Source organism: Mycetomoellerius zeteki, unplaced genomic scaffold, assembly GCF_001594055.1.
Source record: "Mycetomoellerius zeteki isolate Tzet28-1 unplaced genomic scaffold, Tzet1.0 scaffold105, whole genome shotgun sequence".
NCBI lineage: Eukaryota > Metazoa > Arthropoda > Insecta > Hymenoptera > Formicidae > Mycetomoellerius > Mycetomoellerius zeteki.
The window spans coordinates 1,146,033-1,161,446 of record NW_017255965.1 but is presented as its reverse complement, the minus strand read 5'-3'; the positions used below and the strand labels follow the sequence as shown (position 1 = coordinate 1,161,446).

Here is a 15,414-nt window from a genome sequence, read left to right as displayed (position 1 = left end):
TTAGCCCTTAACGGACCCTTCAGTTATGCTTTTTAATACTTTTCTAATATCTTTTTAGTACTTGTTTAATATTAATTCGATGTTATAGACTAATTTTTTTTATCTCTTTGTACTTGCTTACACAAATCAAATTAAAAGTTTATTTAATGCAGTAATAATTCGATTTGTGTAAAGAAGAATAAAAGTATACATGATTAAACATAATCTTATTTTAACAATTATTATTATTATCAATTACATTAATTTTGACAAGCAATTATTTATCAATTTAAATTTTTTAAAATATGTAAAATGAAATTGCAAAAAGAGATATTTTATAATCGACATAATTTTATTCTAAACGGTGCTGGGCATCGAAACTTAAAAATTACTTCCATTTTTAAAAATAAAAATATACAAATATACTTTTTAATTTTCCAGATTAATTTCTTGGCGATGAAGATATCCGTAATAAAATTTTGTCTTTGCAATTTTATCTTCTGTTTTTTAAACTTAGTTTTAGAAATAATTTTATGCAAAAAATTAAAATAAGATAATGTTATAATATCTATAATTATACAATATTTTTGCTATTTATAATGACAAATAGTTTGAATATTTTTATTTGATGTATTACAATAGCGGCTCTATATCAATGTGGATAGATTAGAAAGATCAACTTTTATCTAAAGAAATGAAAAATAGTATATATGAAATATAGAATATATGAAAATATAGAACATATGAAAAACTGTAAAAAAATTATTTGCATATAAAAGTCAATTTTTTTTAAATATAATGCACTTTGATCTACTTTCAATATCCTGTACTCTAATAACTGTTATCAACTTGAATTTATCCATTATTTATACTTATTAAAGGAAATTATAGGTATTAAAGGAAAATATAGTAGGCAAATGAGAGTTAAACGCGGTAATTGGAGCGCAAATTAATTGTTTGTTGTGTACTTTTTAAATTATTTCCTTAAATCAACGTCAAACGTTTTGGCTTCATTCTTAGCCATCTTCAGTAAGTAAAATTTAATATAATAATAAGCGTAGTTTTTTCTCAAGCATTAAAAGGGATGAAGCCGAAATGTCTGATGTTGATTTAAGAATGATTTAAGAAGAACACAATAAACAATTAATTTGCGCTCTAATTACCGCATAGGACTCGATCTCATTTGCCCGTTATATTTTTCTTTAGTCTTTTTTTAATTTTGAAAAGTCCTAATTGTGTATCTGGAGACACGATAGTATCTCGACGCTAAGACCCTTTTATCTTCTGCGAAGATAAAAGGGTGGTACGGATGGTCTGAAACACCTGGTATATACTTAGGTTTTATTATATAAAAATGAAAGATAGTATCATTTGGATTGTATTCTTTATTTAATTTGGTATGGTTGGTATGGGATTTAACTTGGCGCCAGTTGATATCAAATCTTTTATATGAATGTACATGTCATTAAAGTTATAAGTAAATAATAAAATAGTAAAAAAATAGTAACACTTGAGTTTTACTTTTTAATTTCATAGAATTTAACTTGATTAGTTAATATTGTAGCATTTGGGTTTTAATTTTTCATTTAGTACATTAGTTTTTTTCGAGGAGTAAGTTTTGACAGAGAATTAAAGTTGTCATTACTTGGATTGGAATAAGAAGAGCTTCGATAAGAATATCCTTGAAGAATATAACTAAAAACTACTATTATTTAGGTTGGACATTTAAGTTTTATTCTAGAAGCACATATATTCTTAGCGCCTTTTTTTACCTTTTTTAAAAAGATTTTTTATACTGTATCCTTGAAAATTTCACACATACATAATATGCAAGAAACTTTCCTAATACCTTATTTTATTAAATATTTTTATGTGGATTTATTAAAAGGTTCTTTATGTAGATAACTCAATTTTTTTCAATTGCAATACTAATAATAAATTATCCTTACATATATTTTTTAAATGTATTTTTTAAATGTAGAAAGTATTATTAACTTGTTATAACTATTTCTACGATATAATAGTAACTGTACTGACAATAAGTAAAAATAATAATTATCATTTTTATAAATTAATATTTATAAATCAATAATTCTCCTGTAGACGCATGACAAAATATTTAATCGTAGACATAATACGATTTCATGGTTGTTAATAGAACATTCGATTCGAATTAACCGCCATAACATGGACGGCGTTGAAAGTAACTTCTTTATTGGCTGTTAGGAAACGCTGTGCCAGAGCATATCTTTTGTATTTCCATCATGGTAGTCAAAAGCCTTATCAGAAGAAAGTCAAAGTATGAGTAGGGATGATAACAACGTACACGCACACTCACTCCTTCCATAATGCCTTCTTATATCAAGACTCTTTTTGTGTCCCTTCTTTGATCAGTCGACATGTTGAAGTTTATCAAGATGGACATCGCAACATCGTGGTTGCAATTATTTATAATAATATTTGGATTACTCGTGTCGTCCAGTTCATGTAGCAAACCGGACAGTAAGTAAAACATATTACATTTTTATTTCAGAATATTATACGTTCTTTTGGAATACAAAATATAAATACAAAACCTTGTAAGATGTTTAATATTAAGCCACTAAATAAATTATTTGATCATTGTGCATTACATTTTACCCATCGTTAATAATTAATTTAAATTTTGTTCATAAAATAACACTTAAAATTTAACAATACCAGAGTGAAAATTTTTATATGCAGTTATATATAACTATATATAATATATATGACTATATATGATTATACATGATTATACACATTGAAAGAAAAATTTTGTTAATTTAACAAGCCATCAGTACCTTTAACAAATGATTTATAAATATGTGACAACAAATTGATTTGTTATGATTGTTGCCAGTCTGCTATACCAACTAAGCAAACTATAGAATCTAACCTTTTTTTTGGCTAGACTTTATTTACTGATTATTTTGATTATTTGTTACATTGACGAATAATGAGAAATGGTTTGCAATACTAACTGATCGTTTTCTTACCAAATCATCACATTTATTGATCCTTGATTTGTTCCTATAACGATGTCATTTCTCACAGTACAGGGTGTCCTAAAATTTTTGACACACTGCTTATGGGCAGATAAAGCGGACTAAATTGAATCGAAGTCTTTTACTTTTTGCATGAAGAACGTACCATATTAGGTGAAAATTTTATAAATGGCATATTTTGAAAGTTTTAAGAATCTTGAAAATAAGCCTTGTTTATCTAATTGTTATGAAAAAAGTAGAAAAATATTAATTAATTAAGATCATACAAGAACCCGAAGTTCATACAAGAGTTACTCTGATATATAGAATAACGTATTAAAATTTTAGATCAATTAGTCAAGTATAGTTTCTTTGTAATTATATCCAATAGCGAACCATCATTTTTTAGAGGCGCCGTGGAAAAACCTGAAATTATTATACATTAAAACCATAAAAAAAACACAAAAAATTTTTATATACCTTTTAAAATTAATAAAATATAGTATAAAAAGTTTCAAATCAATGCGTGCGTGCGTGCGTGCGTGCGTGTCTCTATTTTATTACAAAAAAGTCTCTAAAAATTGGCAGAATTTTCAGTCGAGACACTAGAATGTCCTCTTAAGATATCTTTAAGAGTTCTTTAAAAAACATTTTTAAAAAACTCTGAAAGATATCTTAAAATTGTCTTATGCGTCGATTTTATCCGCTTATTCAGAAATCTTTAAAAATTAATATCTTGCTAACTGTTGCGAAAATTGCAAAATAATAAAAGACTTTTCGACTCAGTCCAGTCTATCTGCCTCCAAGCAATGTGTCAAAAAGTTTGGAACATCCTGTTAGTATGTTTTTATACTCTTAACTTCGATTTAATAAGGTTGATGTTATAACTTCTACTTTAAGTGAGTTGCGTTTACACATTCAAGCTTATCTTTATTTCAACTAGGCTAAAAGAATGAAAGAAAGTAAATAAATCAATAAGCTAAGGTCTATATTTAAACGACCCGATTTACACTAAAGTTATAACATCGCGACTGTTTACACGTCATTTTTATGTCGATATAGTAAAGCTATAATTACATTAACAATTGCGTGATTGTGATTAGCGATTGGCGATTATTTTTCAATCGATCAAAAACAGTCATCGATTGCTTTGTTTTATCTGATTAAAAAGTAATCGTTAATCGTCAGTCACAATCGTGCAGGGTGATTACGGTCTAAAGGCCGATCTCATCAACTCCAATTAGTCAGCCGATTAAATTTCAGAATTACTAAACTGAATCTGGCAACTGTGAAGAATAATGTAATATATGAATATGTATTGTTATTGCCGCATGCATATAGTATCAAAATACGTAAAATTAATTATTTTTATGAAAAGTATTATTTAATTATTAATTAAAGTATTATATTTTACATAAATAAATCATAATTTGCAGAAAATTAGGATGTTTTCAGTTTTGCAGTTGGCACTTCTGAAATTTAATCGTCCGATTGAGCTAATCGGAGTTGGTGAGACCGGCCCTAAGTCTCTTCACCAAACGAGTTATTACATCGATGTAATAACTTTGTCGTAAAATAACGTTTATACGGCATCTAACGTCAATAGTTATAACATCCGATGTTATAACTTCGACATAAATCGGGCTGTATAACATAGTCTATGAATATATCTGCTTTCATATTATATACGTATACAGAAAATTATTGCTAAAATAAATCTTATTGGTTAGTATCACTCATTCTATAGAGAAAGAAAAAGATTACGTAGGATAAAATTATAATTTTAGAAAATGTGTTTGGAAACTATATATACAATTTCATAATATTTCTAATTAGTTACCTCAAGCCATACTCTGACTAACGTTGCTTGACTTCTGTGATTATAAGCCTATTCTACAATTGCGTAAGCGTAGTTGTAAGTGGCTATAGTTGTAAGAATTGACTAATCACAGTCGAATATTTTCCCCATATTTAACTGTGATTAGTTAATTCTTACAACTACAGCCACTTACAACTACGCAATTGTAGAATGGGCTTTACAGGAACTGATGCTTCGATAATGAACACAATATTAATGAATATAATATATGTGTGATAAATCAGTCATATAATTTCGTATATCATGATCATATATGAAATTTTATATCATATATGACCATGTATATGTATGAAATTATATATATATATAATCAGACATAATCATATATGAATATAATCATATATGAATTATAATAACATATATGTATATATTTATTAGATGGATGCAAATAAAATGTCGGTTTTCGGTATTATAAAATGGTGGTTTTCCTTTTTCAGTATATTCTATAATATTTTTAAAAAGTTAGCGATTATACCATTTGATAGAGCGAAGTTTCAGCTTTAAGAATCTATATTTTTTTTATTGCAATATCATAATTTTAACAGAATTATAAACAATTAAAGTCCGAATACTCCTTTTACTTAATCCGCGAATAATCGTAGGAACACATTATTAAAAAACGATTTTATAGAGTAAACTTCAAGCTTTTATGATTGATAGTAAAAAATTTGTTCAATTTTTTTTTGGACACGTGACAGACCTACAAAGTGAGAAGAAAATTTTTCATTTTTTTCAGCTGGTAGTTTTCTATATGTAAAAATCACCAAACTCACATAAACTAAAAAAATATAGTAACTTTCAGAAAATAAAAGTTTTCAAAATTCTTTTTTAAATTTAAATTTTATTCATTTTTTAATGAAGTTGCAGCTGCTCTTAATAGTAATACAGAAAAACGATATTTTATTTGCATCAATCTAATATACCTGTATAAAAATATTTTACTCGGATGTATAAAAACGTGAGCAGCGTTTCAGGATACTTTAGGCTACATAAAATCGCGCACATCATCAGAAATTCAGGCAAAAGCAGCTAAAAATGTCGCCGAAAGATTGTTGGGTAAAGAGATATCTAAATTATTCATTATGATACTGGATACCGATTTGGGGCCTATTGATAAAGATACTTTTGAGGTACGATATTTACTCTCGAATACAGCAATTACACATTTATTCGTGAGTATTTATTTTCAAATGAGTAATTATCGAATGATTTTTTATAGATAACAAAAAATCCTCTAGGCGAAATCGAAATTCGTGGCACTTCCGGGGTGGCAATCACATGGGGTTTGCATTATTACTTAAAGAATTATTGCAATGTTCATATATCATGGGACGGTACACAAATTGAGTTGCCAAACACCCTGCCGGAAGTCCGAGTTAAAATTATATCGAACGACAGGTGAGAGAGCGCGCAACATGTGATTTGTGATAATCCAATTATTTTATGGCATATATTTATGTTATTCCCTAACTTTACAGATTCAGATATTATCAGAACGTGTGCACAGTGGGTTACAGTTCGGCCTGGTGGCAATGGCACCAATGGGAAAAAAGCATCGACTGGATGGCCCTTAATGGGATTAATCTTGCCCTCGCTTTTAGCGCGCAAGAGGCTATCTGGCAAAGACTATATCAAGAATGGAATCTGACAAAAGAAGAAATCGATGAACACTTTGGTGGACCTGCTTTCTTACCATGGTCGAGTATTTATAATCCTCAAATTTCTTTGTGTAGAATACAACAGAATATATTTATTGCGATAATGTAGGGCGAGGATGGGCAATATTCGTGGCTTTGGTGGACCATTATCATCAAATTGGCATAATTACACCATACGTCTACAACACCAGATTCTTCGAAGAATGAGAGATCTGGGAATCGTCCCGGTACTACCGGCATTCGCCGGTCACGTGCCGCGAGCTTTTGCCAGACTTTTTCCAAATGCTAATATGACAAAGATCAATCCGTGGAATAAATTCGAAGATAAATATTGCTGGTACGATCAAAATAATCTAGTTATATCTCACACAATTGTCACTCTTCTGATGTTACTGTTTAAAATAATTCTTCATACAGCAAAATATTTACAACTGTAACTAACAGAAGTATTAAGAAAATAAATACAATATTCTCTCTCTCTCTCTCTCTCTCTCTCTTTCTGTTCTTTCTGCATCCATTTATCGAATAAAAATACATTTCAGAAAATGGTTAATTTTAATTTAATAAAATTAATTTAAATATAATAAAGTTTCAAAATTTGTGTGTGTGTGTGTGTAATATAATTATTATTTTCAGCCCTTATTTATTAGAACCGACGGATCCATTATTTCGCACTATTGGGGAAAAATTCCTTCAAATGGTGAGTTAAAATAATTTTGATAGAAATAAATGATTAAGCGAAATGAATATTTCATTGTTGCAGTACATCGATGAGTTTGGTACCGATCATATTTATAATTGCGATACTTTTAACGAAAACGAACCCGATAACAGTGAACTTACCTACTTAAGAAACGTCGGGCATTCGATTTTCTCAGCTATGAACGCAGTCGATTCGAAAGCTATATGGTAAGTCGATAAAATAAACTTAGAAGGGCAGACAATTCGTTTCACTCTACAATTTAACACTTCAATTCTTTAGATTCGACAGAAGTATTAATTTTGCACACACATGGACATATATGCAGAGTGGCCCCAAATATTTCAACCAGATTTCAAGATTTTATAGGCAATTTAATTCAACAAAAAGTTTCCTATAAACATGGATCAAAAAATGTTTGCATAAAAAATTATCGCCAAAAACCTTTGAAATTACGATTATTTTATACATTTTTTTTAAATATCGGGGAATGTGTGTATTTTTTAACAAAAAGTATCAAAACGAAAGTTGTAGAAAATTAAATTATCTTTCAAATGAGACCAAAATGATTTGTAGTGCATTCGACAGATGTCGATAGGTTAATCAGTTTCAAATATACAAGGAAGTGTTTTTTCGGCTATCGACAGTAAATCTTTTAAAGATATTCTTCATATTTATGCTTACTCTTCATATTTATGGAGGATAAAAAGAAGAGTAGAAGGTAAAAAAAAATTTCTTGAAAAAATCAGTTCTTTAAAAAAAAAACTTTAAAAAATCAATTACCAGAAAACACTTTTTTGAAATTGATTATCTCGAAACCTCTATGAAACGCACTACAATTATTTTGTTCTCATTTAAAAGATAATTTAATTCTATGTATACAACTTTTGTTTCGGTACTTTTTGTTTAAAAAACCGCATACATTCTCTTATATTTGTAAAAATATATAAAATAATCGTGATTTCTCGGTGATAATTTTTTAAGAAAGCATGTTTCGACCTATGTTTATAGGAAACTTTTTGTCTAGAATTAAATTTCCTATAAAATCTCAAAGTCTGGCTGTGTGTGAAACGTTCGGGGTTACTCTGTATACAGGGTATATTTTAAATAACACCCACTAATCATATAGAGCTATTCCTAATAAAAAACTGAGTAGAAAAGTCCTGTATCATTTTACAATTTTTGCAATAGTTAATGAGATATTAATTTCTAAAGATTTCCGAATAAACGGATAAAATCAGTGCATAAGATATCTTTCAGTATTCTTTGAGAAATATTTTGAAAATATTTCTTAAAGAATTCTTAAAGATATCTTAAAGATTTTAAACATTTTGCTCATTGGGTAACTAAAAAAAATATTGCAAAAATTACAAAATGGTAGAGGACTTTTGAACTCAGTTTTTTATGAGGAATAGCATATACTATATGATTAGTATACGATTAATAGGCATCATTTAAAATACACCCTGTATATAATCATGTCTCTACGTCAGATACATCATGCGACTTTTCTAGGTTAATGCAAGCTTGGCTGTTCGTGCACGACATCATGTTTTGGACGAAGTCCAGAGTGAGAGCTTTCTTGACCTCGATACCCACGGTAAGTTCGGAATATTGAATATTAATCATACCTCATTAGCAAATACACAACTAATGCATAAATGAATCATTCCCAACAATTATATTATATTATTAGGTAATTTTAATATTTATATAATAATGTAATTATTATTATTAAGTTATAAATGTATATATTGTTATTCTTATTGAATTATAAATGTACTTAATTATCTAATGTATTTCGCCTATTCGTCTAATATGACAAATCTATATAAGATAGAGAACAGAAAACTATCGAGAATCATTTTAATAAAGTATTAATCTAACGGATAAATATTTCTCTTTCTTTTCGATTAAAAAAAAATCTTTTGTATATTACCATATTTTTGTATACGTCATTTTTCATAAAAATGGCTCTAAACTGCTATACTGCAGGGACGAATGTTGGTATTAGATCTACAGTCGGAACAATTCCCACAATACGGTCGATTGAAATCTTATTACGGTCAACCATTTATTTGGTGCATGCTGCATAACTTCGGCGGCACCTTGGGAATGTTTGGTTCCGCGCAAATTATTAATCAGGTATATGAGAATTCTATATTTTCTTACATCACTTTTTCTCTGTTTTTATTAAAAGATTAAGAATATGTATTTCGCTATGTCATTAGCATGCCAAAATATGAAAGGATTATTTCAAAATTTTAATACTTATGATCAATTTTTTTTCTTTCTCTCTCAAGTAGGTATATTGTAACTTTTACTTTACATTTATATAATGCTAAAAAATAAATCTTTTTTTTTCTTGACAGAATGGTAGGGACAGAAACATCGCCACAAATGTACAATGTTAAATTAAATATGAAACAAACGTGTAAATTTTTTGGTTTTCGATTCTTTATATGTAATTTATTATTTTTATATCTTTATTTAATTTTCATGAATCTTTTAATAACTATGAGAATTTTGAAGTATTAAAGAACATCTTATCACTTACAATTAGTCATTAGAATAATGAATTGAGTAAATTTAAGTTGCAAAATAATAAATTGACTTTTTTTCAGCGCACATTTGAGGGTAGAAACATGAATGGCAGTACTATGGTGGGAACCGGTTTGACACCCGAAGGTATCAGCCAAAACTATGTAATTTACGAATTAATGAACGAAATGGCGTATCGTCACGTGCCTGTCGACCTTGATAATTGGTGAGAACGTGTATCTCGTATAATTCCGGTACACTGCATGCAACGACCAGTTTTTCATTGAAGAAGTGTCGTCTTAACGTCTTACCGCATCTCGATAATCTATCGATGGAGCTTCTACATAATTCGCGCTGCGAGGTTGCGCAAAAGCTCCTTAAGTTTATTCGATTAAATTGATACGATAAAAGGATTATTGATCGGCAGGTTCGAAAGTTATGCTACTCGAAGATACGGTGCATGGAACGAATATGCGGTAGCTGCTTGGCAACACCTCGGTAGAACAGTTTATAATTTTATCGGCACGCAAAAAATCAGAGGACATTACGTTATTACCAGACGACCGAATTTAAATATTTCACCATGGGTAGACACATTAATAATCACAACTGGTTTATGATTGGTAGAAATTTATAATTGCATTTCGCCTAATAATATCTGCAGAGGACATAAATGCGAAAATTTAATATTCAGTTTAACGAGAGAGATACAATTAAGAAGAAAATGGAAATTGAGGGACATAAGAACGAAATTATTTAAACTAATTACATTATTTAAATTACTTATTGATATTTTAAATTATAATGTAAAATGATTTTCTTTAATTAGACCTGGTATGACCGAAAAGGTTTCTATGCTATGTGGAACATGTTTCTAAAAGCGAGATATGGTAGAGGAAATAATACTCTCTATAGGCATGATGTAGTTGATATAACCAGACAAGCTCTCCAACTAATAGCTGACGATATTTACGTGACTATATTAGATTGTTATAAGAAAAAGAATATCACTGCCTTTCAGTAAGTATATTAATATAATATCAACATATCTCATAAATATATTACGCAAATGATATTTTATTAACATTATTAAACAGTTTTGCCCGCCTAATATTAAATATTGCAATTTTTTAAAATTAAAATAATTAGTAATAGCCTTTTTCAAAGTTAAGTTTATTTCATACAGTTAGTTCACAATCATTGTTACGCAATAAGAATTCGCAATATATATTTAAAACGTTTTACAATTTTATATACTCATTAATAATTTCGTAGATCGTCCGCGAACGCTTTGTTAGAACTTTTCGACGACCTTGAATCTATTTTGGCATCAGGAAATAATTTTTTACTCGGCACCTGGCTAGCCCAGGCGAAAGATATTGCCGTCAACGAGGAGGAAAGGCAATCTTACGAATATAATGCAAGAAATCAAATTACCCTGTGGGGTCCAAATGGTGAGATCAGAGACTACGCGAACAAACAATGGTCAGGAGTGGTGGCGGATTACTTTAAGCCCAGATGGAAGCTTTTCCTAAAAACCCTTGAGAAATCATTGGTCCAAAGAACCGAGCCCAACATCACCGAGATTAACGACAGAATATTTCATGAAGTCGAACGACCTTTCACTTTTTCCACAAAGCTTTATCCAGTAAAAACAAAAGGTATTTACTTATTTATAACAATTTTTCGTAAACACTACATCAATAACTATTTGATCGGCAGAGATCTTTTTTCATTACTCTCTGATTCGTTCTAAGTGCATCTGAATTATTTGCTCTGTTTAGAATCAACTTTTTTTAAGGCCGGCAATCGAAATCATTTATATCATATTTCATTCGTTTTATAAGATTATTGAAATGCAATTTTTATTTAAGTACAGTGAAATGTCTAAAATATATATTATAGTATAAGTAAAATTCCAAGTAACAAAATGACATCAAAAGATGATGTAGCGTTTATTAGATGTCACTACGTCGTCATTTTGCTTAGAATGTTAATAGATAACCAACATTTAGAAAAGATTATATATATGTATAAATTTCAGCAAACAATTTTTAAATTTATTTCTTATTAACTTTTAATAAACTTCATTCGTTCTTTTTTAGGAGATACTATCGACATAGCAATGAAAATAATTTCCAAGTGGTACGAAGGAAAATTATCATAATCGTTATTATTATCATCAAGCACGGACTGAAAAAAACATGTTCTAACATCTTTTTTTATTTAGATAAGATAAGAATTATATTTTAGAAGCAATATTAATAAAACAATTTTCAGTAAGGTATATTAAATACGCATTTCCTAAGCATATTTACGTTTATTGAAAAATTTAGAAAATTTAGTATCTTTCTATAATCCATAGGATGTATAATTACTTTTCTTTCTACAAAGAAAATTAATTTCTTCTATTGCAATATTCGTATTTTTGTTTCTAAAAATTCTAAGATTGTTGCAACTCTTTCAAAGAATTAAAGCGTATAACGCAACGGTAACAGACGTCTCAGGTCCATACTGAGCGGGCTGGCGGGATTATCGAGATCATGCAGTGCTTGCGACGTTCTCAACTTCGCATCATCTCTAGTGAGCTCGTTCTTCTCTACCACCTTCGCTAGCAGCTGTTTCAGCTGCGGTCCGATGCCACCCTCGGTAGATGAGTACAAAGTCTTTAAGACTTCGTCCGTGTAGCCAGCAAAACGCGCGAATCCTTGCTTCCGCGCGTCTTTACTGAGGGCGTCATAAAGATTCGCCATTTGCTGAAGAGACGGTCTAGGCGGTACTTTGGAACGCCTTAAGTAATGATTCAAACTTGGACGCGGCACTTGAGCCACTCTTTCGCCGAGTAAACAAAACCTGCGGCGAAACCAAATAAAAACAAAGAAAAGTTTCATTAAATGCGCTTAATAATTCATATCAAATATATATATATTATATTATAGTTTCTGCGAAATTCTATCGTTGAATTTTCTCCATTAGCCAACACGATTATTTTTAGTATGTTATAACACCATAATTTTGTAATGATAAATGTTATCACCTTGTTTCCTCTTCTTCTTCTTCAATTTTTTCTGACTTTTCGATCGATGTTTCCACACTTTTCGACTCGTCGCTGTCATCCGATTCGTCGCTGAATAGGGATGTGGTTGTCTTCACGATTCTGTGAATTTCGTCCACGACGCTGTCAACGGTAGGTTTTTTCGTTTTCTGAAAATTCGACACTTGCGTAACAGAAGCCTGTGTCGATTGTTGCTGCGTCTGAGTTGATACTTTGCCAAAAGAACGTTCAACATTTGAGGATTCTTCGTTCTCTTCCGTGACTTCCTGATTCGATTCCGGAGTCTCCTGCACGGGCTCCGGTGATTCATGATTCGTTTCCGGCGTTGCTGGTAATTCGTAATTCGTTTCAGTAGTCTCTTGATTTACTTCTGGTGTCTCTTTGTGATCAGATACAACGCTCGCAGTTGAAGTTGCTAAGCGTTGGGAAACTTCTGTCGAATTATCGTAAGTCTTGGATGAACCTTGGCTCGATATCTCACTCGCCAGAGTCGAAGTAGATATTATGGGAGTAGATATTATGGATTCTGTCCTCTCATCATGCACTTTCGCGGTCGTAGCTGTTGAAATTATAGAAATTCCCTCGGGTGTCGTCGATTGCGGTTGCTGTTTCTTCATTGATTGGATCGTCGATGTCGATGAGGAAGTCACTAACTCTAACTGCAATATTTCTTCTGCTTGAAGCAGCTTCAGTTGCTCAACTGCATGAAAAATTACCTGATTCAAAAATAAATCATATAAATGAACAGGCTTTACGGATATTACATATTTTTTTAAACTTAATATGTTATATATAACGTTTATAGATAACGAGTAAGTATTGTATACATAAGTATATAGGACGAATCTGTATATATATGTATAACGCACTGAGAGAAAAATGTACTAAATTTTAACAAATATTTATTTGAATGGTACCAGTTGAATATTTAATAAATGTAAACATAGGTATATTTATTTAATACAAAAATTATTAATTTGATTTAATATTTCTTATTATAGCACTGTTATAGCACATATAAATGTTATATTAGTACTATTCAAACAATTCATTAAAATTTAACACATTTTTCTTTCAGTGTACTTTTATTTTAATAAATATTTTATTTTATTATGCTATATATTAGAAATCAAAATTTATTAGAATAACAAGAGTTATTCGAATTTTTATACACAGATAAAAATTGTGAAATTAATGTCGCTATTAAGGATTATTAAATGAAACGCAAATTGAATGATATTAACATGATATTAACGAAGAAATGCATAAAGTATTTCCGGATTATTACGGGCGAGATGAGAAGCATTTATATGCGCAATTATATGCGAGAGAACTTAATGTTCAGAATCTCTCTCATCAAATTTAATAATCAAGTAAAATGACTCACCTGCATAGCAGCGGGGAGATACGAATTCGAATACACTGGTGTTGAAAAAGCCGGCGGCTTCTTAACGATTCCGGCGATAGCCTGAAGCAATGAAGAATTTTAATTAACATTTTCGCTAAAGCATGCGAATACACGTAGTTCTCCGAGCTATTAGCCACGATTATGATATAAACACGTATTTATATGGAAATATTTCACATTAAACGCAAATTAGACGAGAACATTGTTATTAACGTTAAATGTTAATGTTGATATTAAAGCTCGGAATCGTTTACGCAAAATTAAAATTACAATTTTAATCAGAAATATGAATTTACACATCCTTTATATAACATTTTAATTTTTATTTAAATTATACAATAAATTTCAATTATAATAATTTTTACTTTCGATTTTTTAAGATACAAAAATAGCAATTTTTATGTAATTTGATATGCGTTAGTGACACTAAATAGCGCAACATTATGCTTCACTAATGCAATATTAAATATTAAGGACATATCATGATAATAAATATCACTTACCTGCCGGAGAATCATTATCATCATTAAACTGCATAAAACCTTCATGACAAAATATTTCTTTCACCAGTGCAAAATAAATTCCACCTCTTTATATGCACTTTGTAAAACACAATTCACAAATCTGCTATACTCTCTGGCATAAGCTTATCACAATTCAATAACAAAAATCACTCGAAAAGGATTCAAAAGTCTAAAACTGTTGAGATGTAAGATGTATCACATTGGCCTTGACAAAAGTAAAACAAGAAATTAATAATTACAGACAATTCTGAGATGACTCAAAAAAAGATCAAACACTTCTGGTCTGAAGTATTTTTATATCATTCTGTGAGAAAATACATTTCAGACGATAGTCGAGAAATTGATAATTTTCACGGACTACATCGAGGTTCACGGGCGACTGTTGGGACAAGACTGGTCTCGAAAAGACTCATAACGGTCCCATGTCGTCCTCGGCGTCGCACACCTCCACACTCTTATGCGATCGCGTATGTAAACGAGCGAGTCCCTGTACAGGATTGTTAATTGCGTGACAAGGCGCACATGCGACTGTCTTTATTGGAGCCGGTGTTTATTGGTGCCGATGGGTAAATCACAGTATGCCTAAACTAAGCCATCATCCGTATGCCGACCACGTTTCGAGACGAGGAGCCGACTTTCCGCTATGCACTCGTCCTCGATCTCTC

The 15,414-nt window shown here is 30.3% G+C and overlaps 2 protein-coding genes across 3 annotated transcripts; one reads left to right on the top strand and one right to left on the bottom strand.

The window, feature by feature from the left end:
• Positions 1–2,378: 2,378 nt before the first annotated feature.
• Naglu (N-acetyl-alpha-glucosaminidase) lies at positions 2,379–11,950 on the top strand. 2 transcript variants are annotated; one of them, XM_018445954.1, is made up of 14 exons: positions 2,379–2,481; positions 5,830–5,993; positions 6,083–6,261; positions 6,342–6,560; positions 6,631–6,858; positions 7,158–7,221; positions 7,285–7,430; positions 8,737–8,821; positions 9,217–9,366; positions 9,846–9,988; positions 10,190–10,349; positions 10,592–10,782; positions 11,038–11,423; positions 11,868–11,950. In XM_018445954.1, the coding sequence occupies exons 1-14, from the start codon at positions 2,379–2,381 to the stop codon at positions 11,927–11,929; spliced, it is 2,280 nt and encodes a 759-aa protein (XP_018301456.1). In that variant the 3' UTR covers positions 11,930–11,950. The 2 variants fall into 2 exon arrangements, with proteins under 2 accessions (XP_018301456.1, XP_018301464.1); XM_018445962.1 differs by having other exon boundaries at positions 2,417–2,481; positions 5,838–5,993; positions 11,868–11,929.
• A 233-nt stretch (positions 11,951–12,183) lies between these two features.
• On the bottom strand, positions 12,184–15,038 carry ImpE3 (Ecdysone-inducible gene E3). Its single transcript, XM_018446174.1, has 4 exons — positions 14,729–15,038; positions 14,205–14,285; positions 12,800–13,533; positions 12,184–12,615 (listed from the first exon to the last, which is right to left on the bottom strand). Exons 1-4 carry the CDS (start codon positions 14,771–14,773, stop codon positions 12,234–12,236), a joined length of 1,242 nt encoding a protein of 413 aa, XP_018301676.1. The 5' UTR covers positions 14,774–15,038; the 3' UTR covers positions 12,184–12,233.
• Between the last annotated feature and the right edge of the window lie 376 nt (positions 15,039–15,414).

What these genes read in the sequence shown, in the direction of transcription:
- Naglu (XM_018445954.1), top strand. Translation starts at nt 2,379, where the DNA reads ATGTTGAAGTTTATCAAGATGGACATCGCAACATCGTGGTTGCAATTA. An exon ending in CCGCGCAAATTATTAATCAG is followed by an intron (nt 9,367 to 9,845) that starts GTATATGAGAAT and finishes ACTTTTTTTCAG; the next exon opens with CGCACATTTGAGGGTAGAAA. An exon ending in CCTGTCGACCTTGATAATTG is followed by an intron (nt 9,989 to 10,189) that starts GTGAGAACGTGT and finishes ATTGATCGGCAG; the next exon opens with GTTCGAAAGTTATGCTACTC.
- ImpE3 (XM_018446174.1), bottom strand. Translation starts at nt 14,773, where the DNA reads ATGAAGGTTTTATGCAGTTTAATGATGATAATGATTCTCCGGCAG. An exon ending in ATCTCCCCGCTGCTATGCAG is followed by an intron (nt 13,534 to 14,204) that starts GTGAGTCATTTT and finishes TTTTTGAATCAG; the next exon opens with GTAATTTTTCATGCAGTTGA. An exon ending in GAAGAAGAAGAGGAAACAAG is followed by an intron (nt 12,616 to 12,799) that starts GTGATAACATTT and finishes GTTTCGCCGCAG; the next exon opens with GTTTTGTTTACTCGGCGAAA.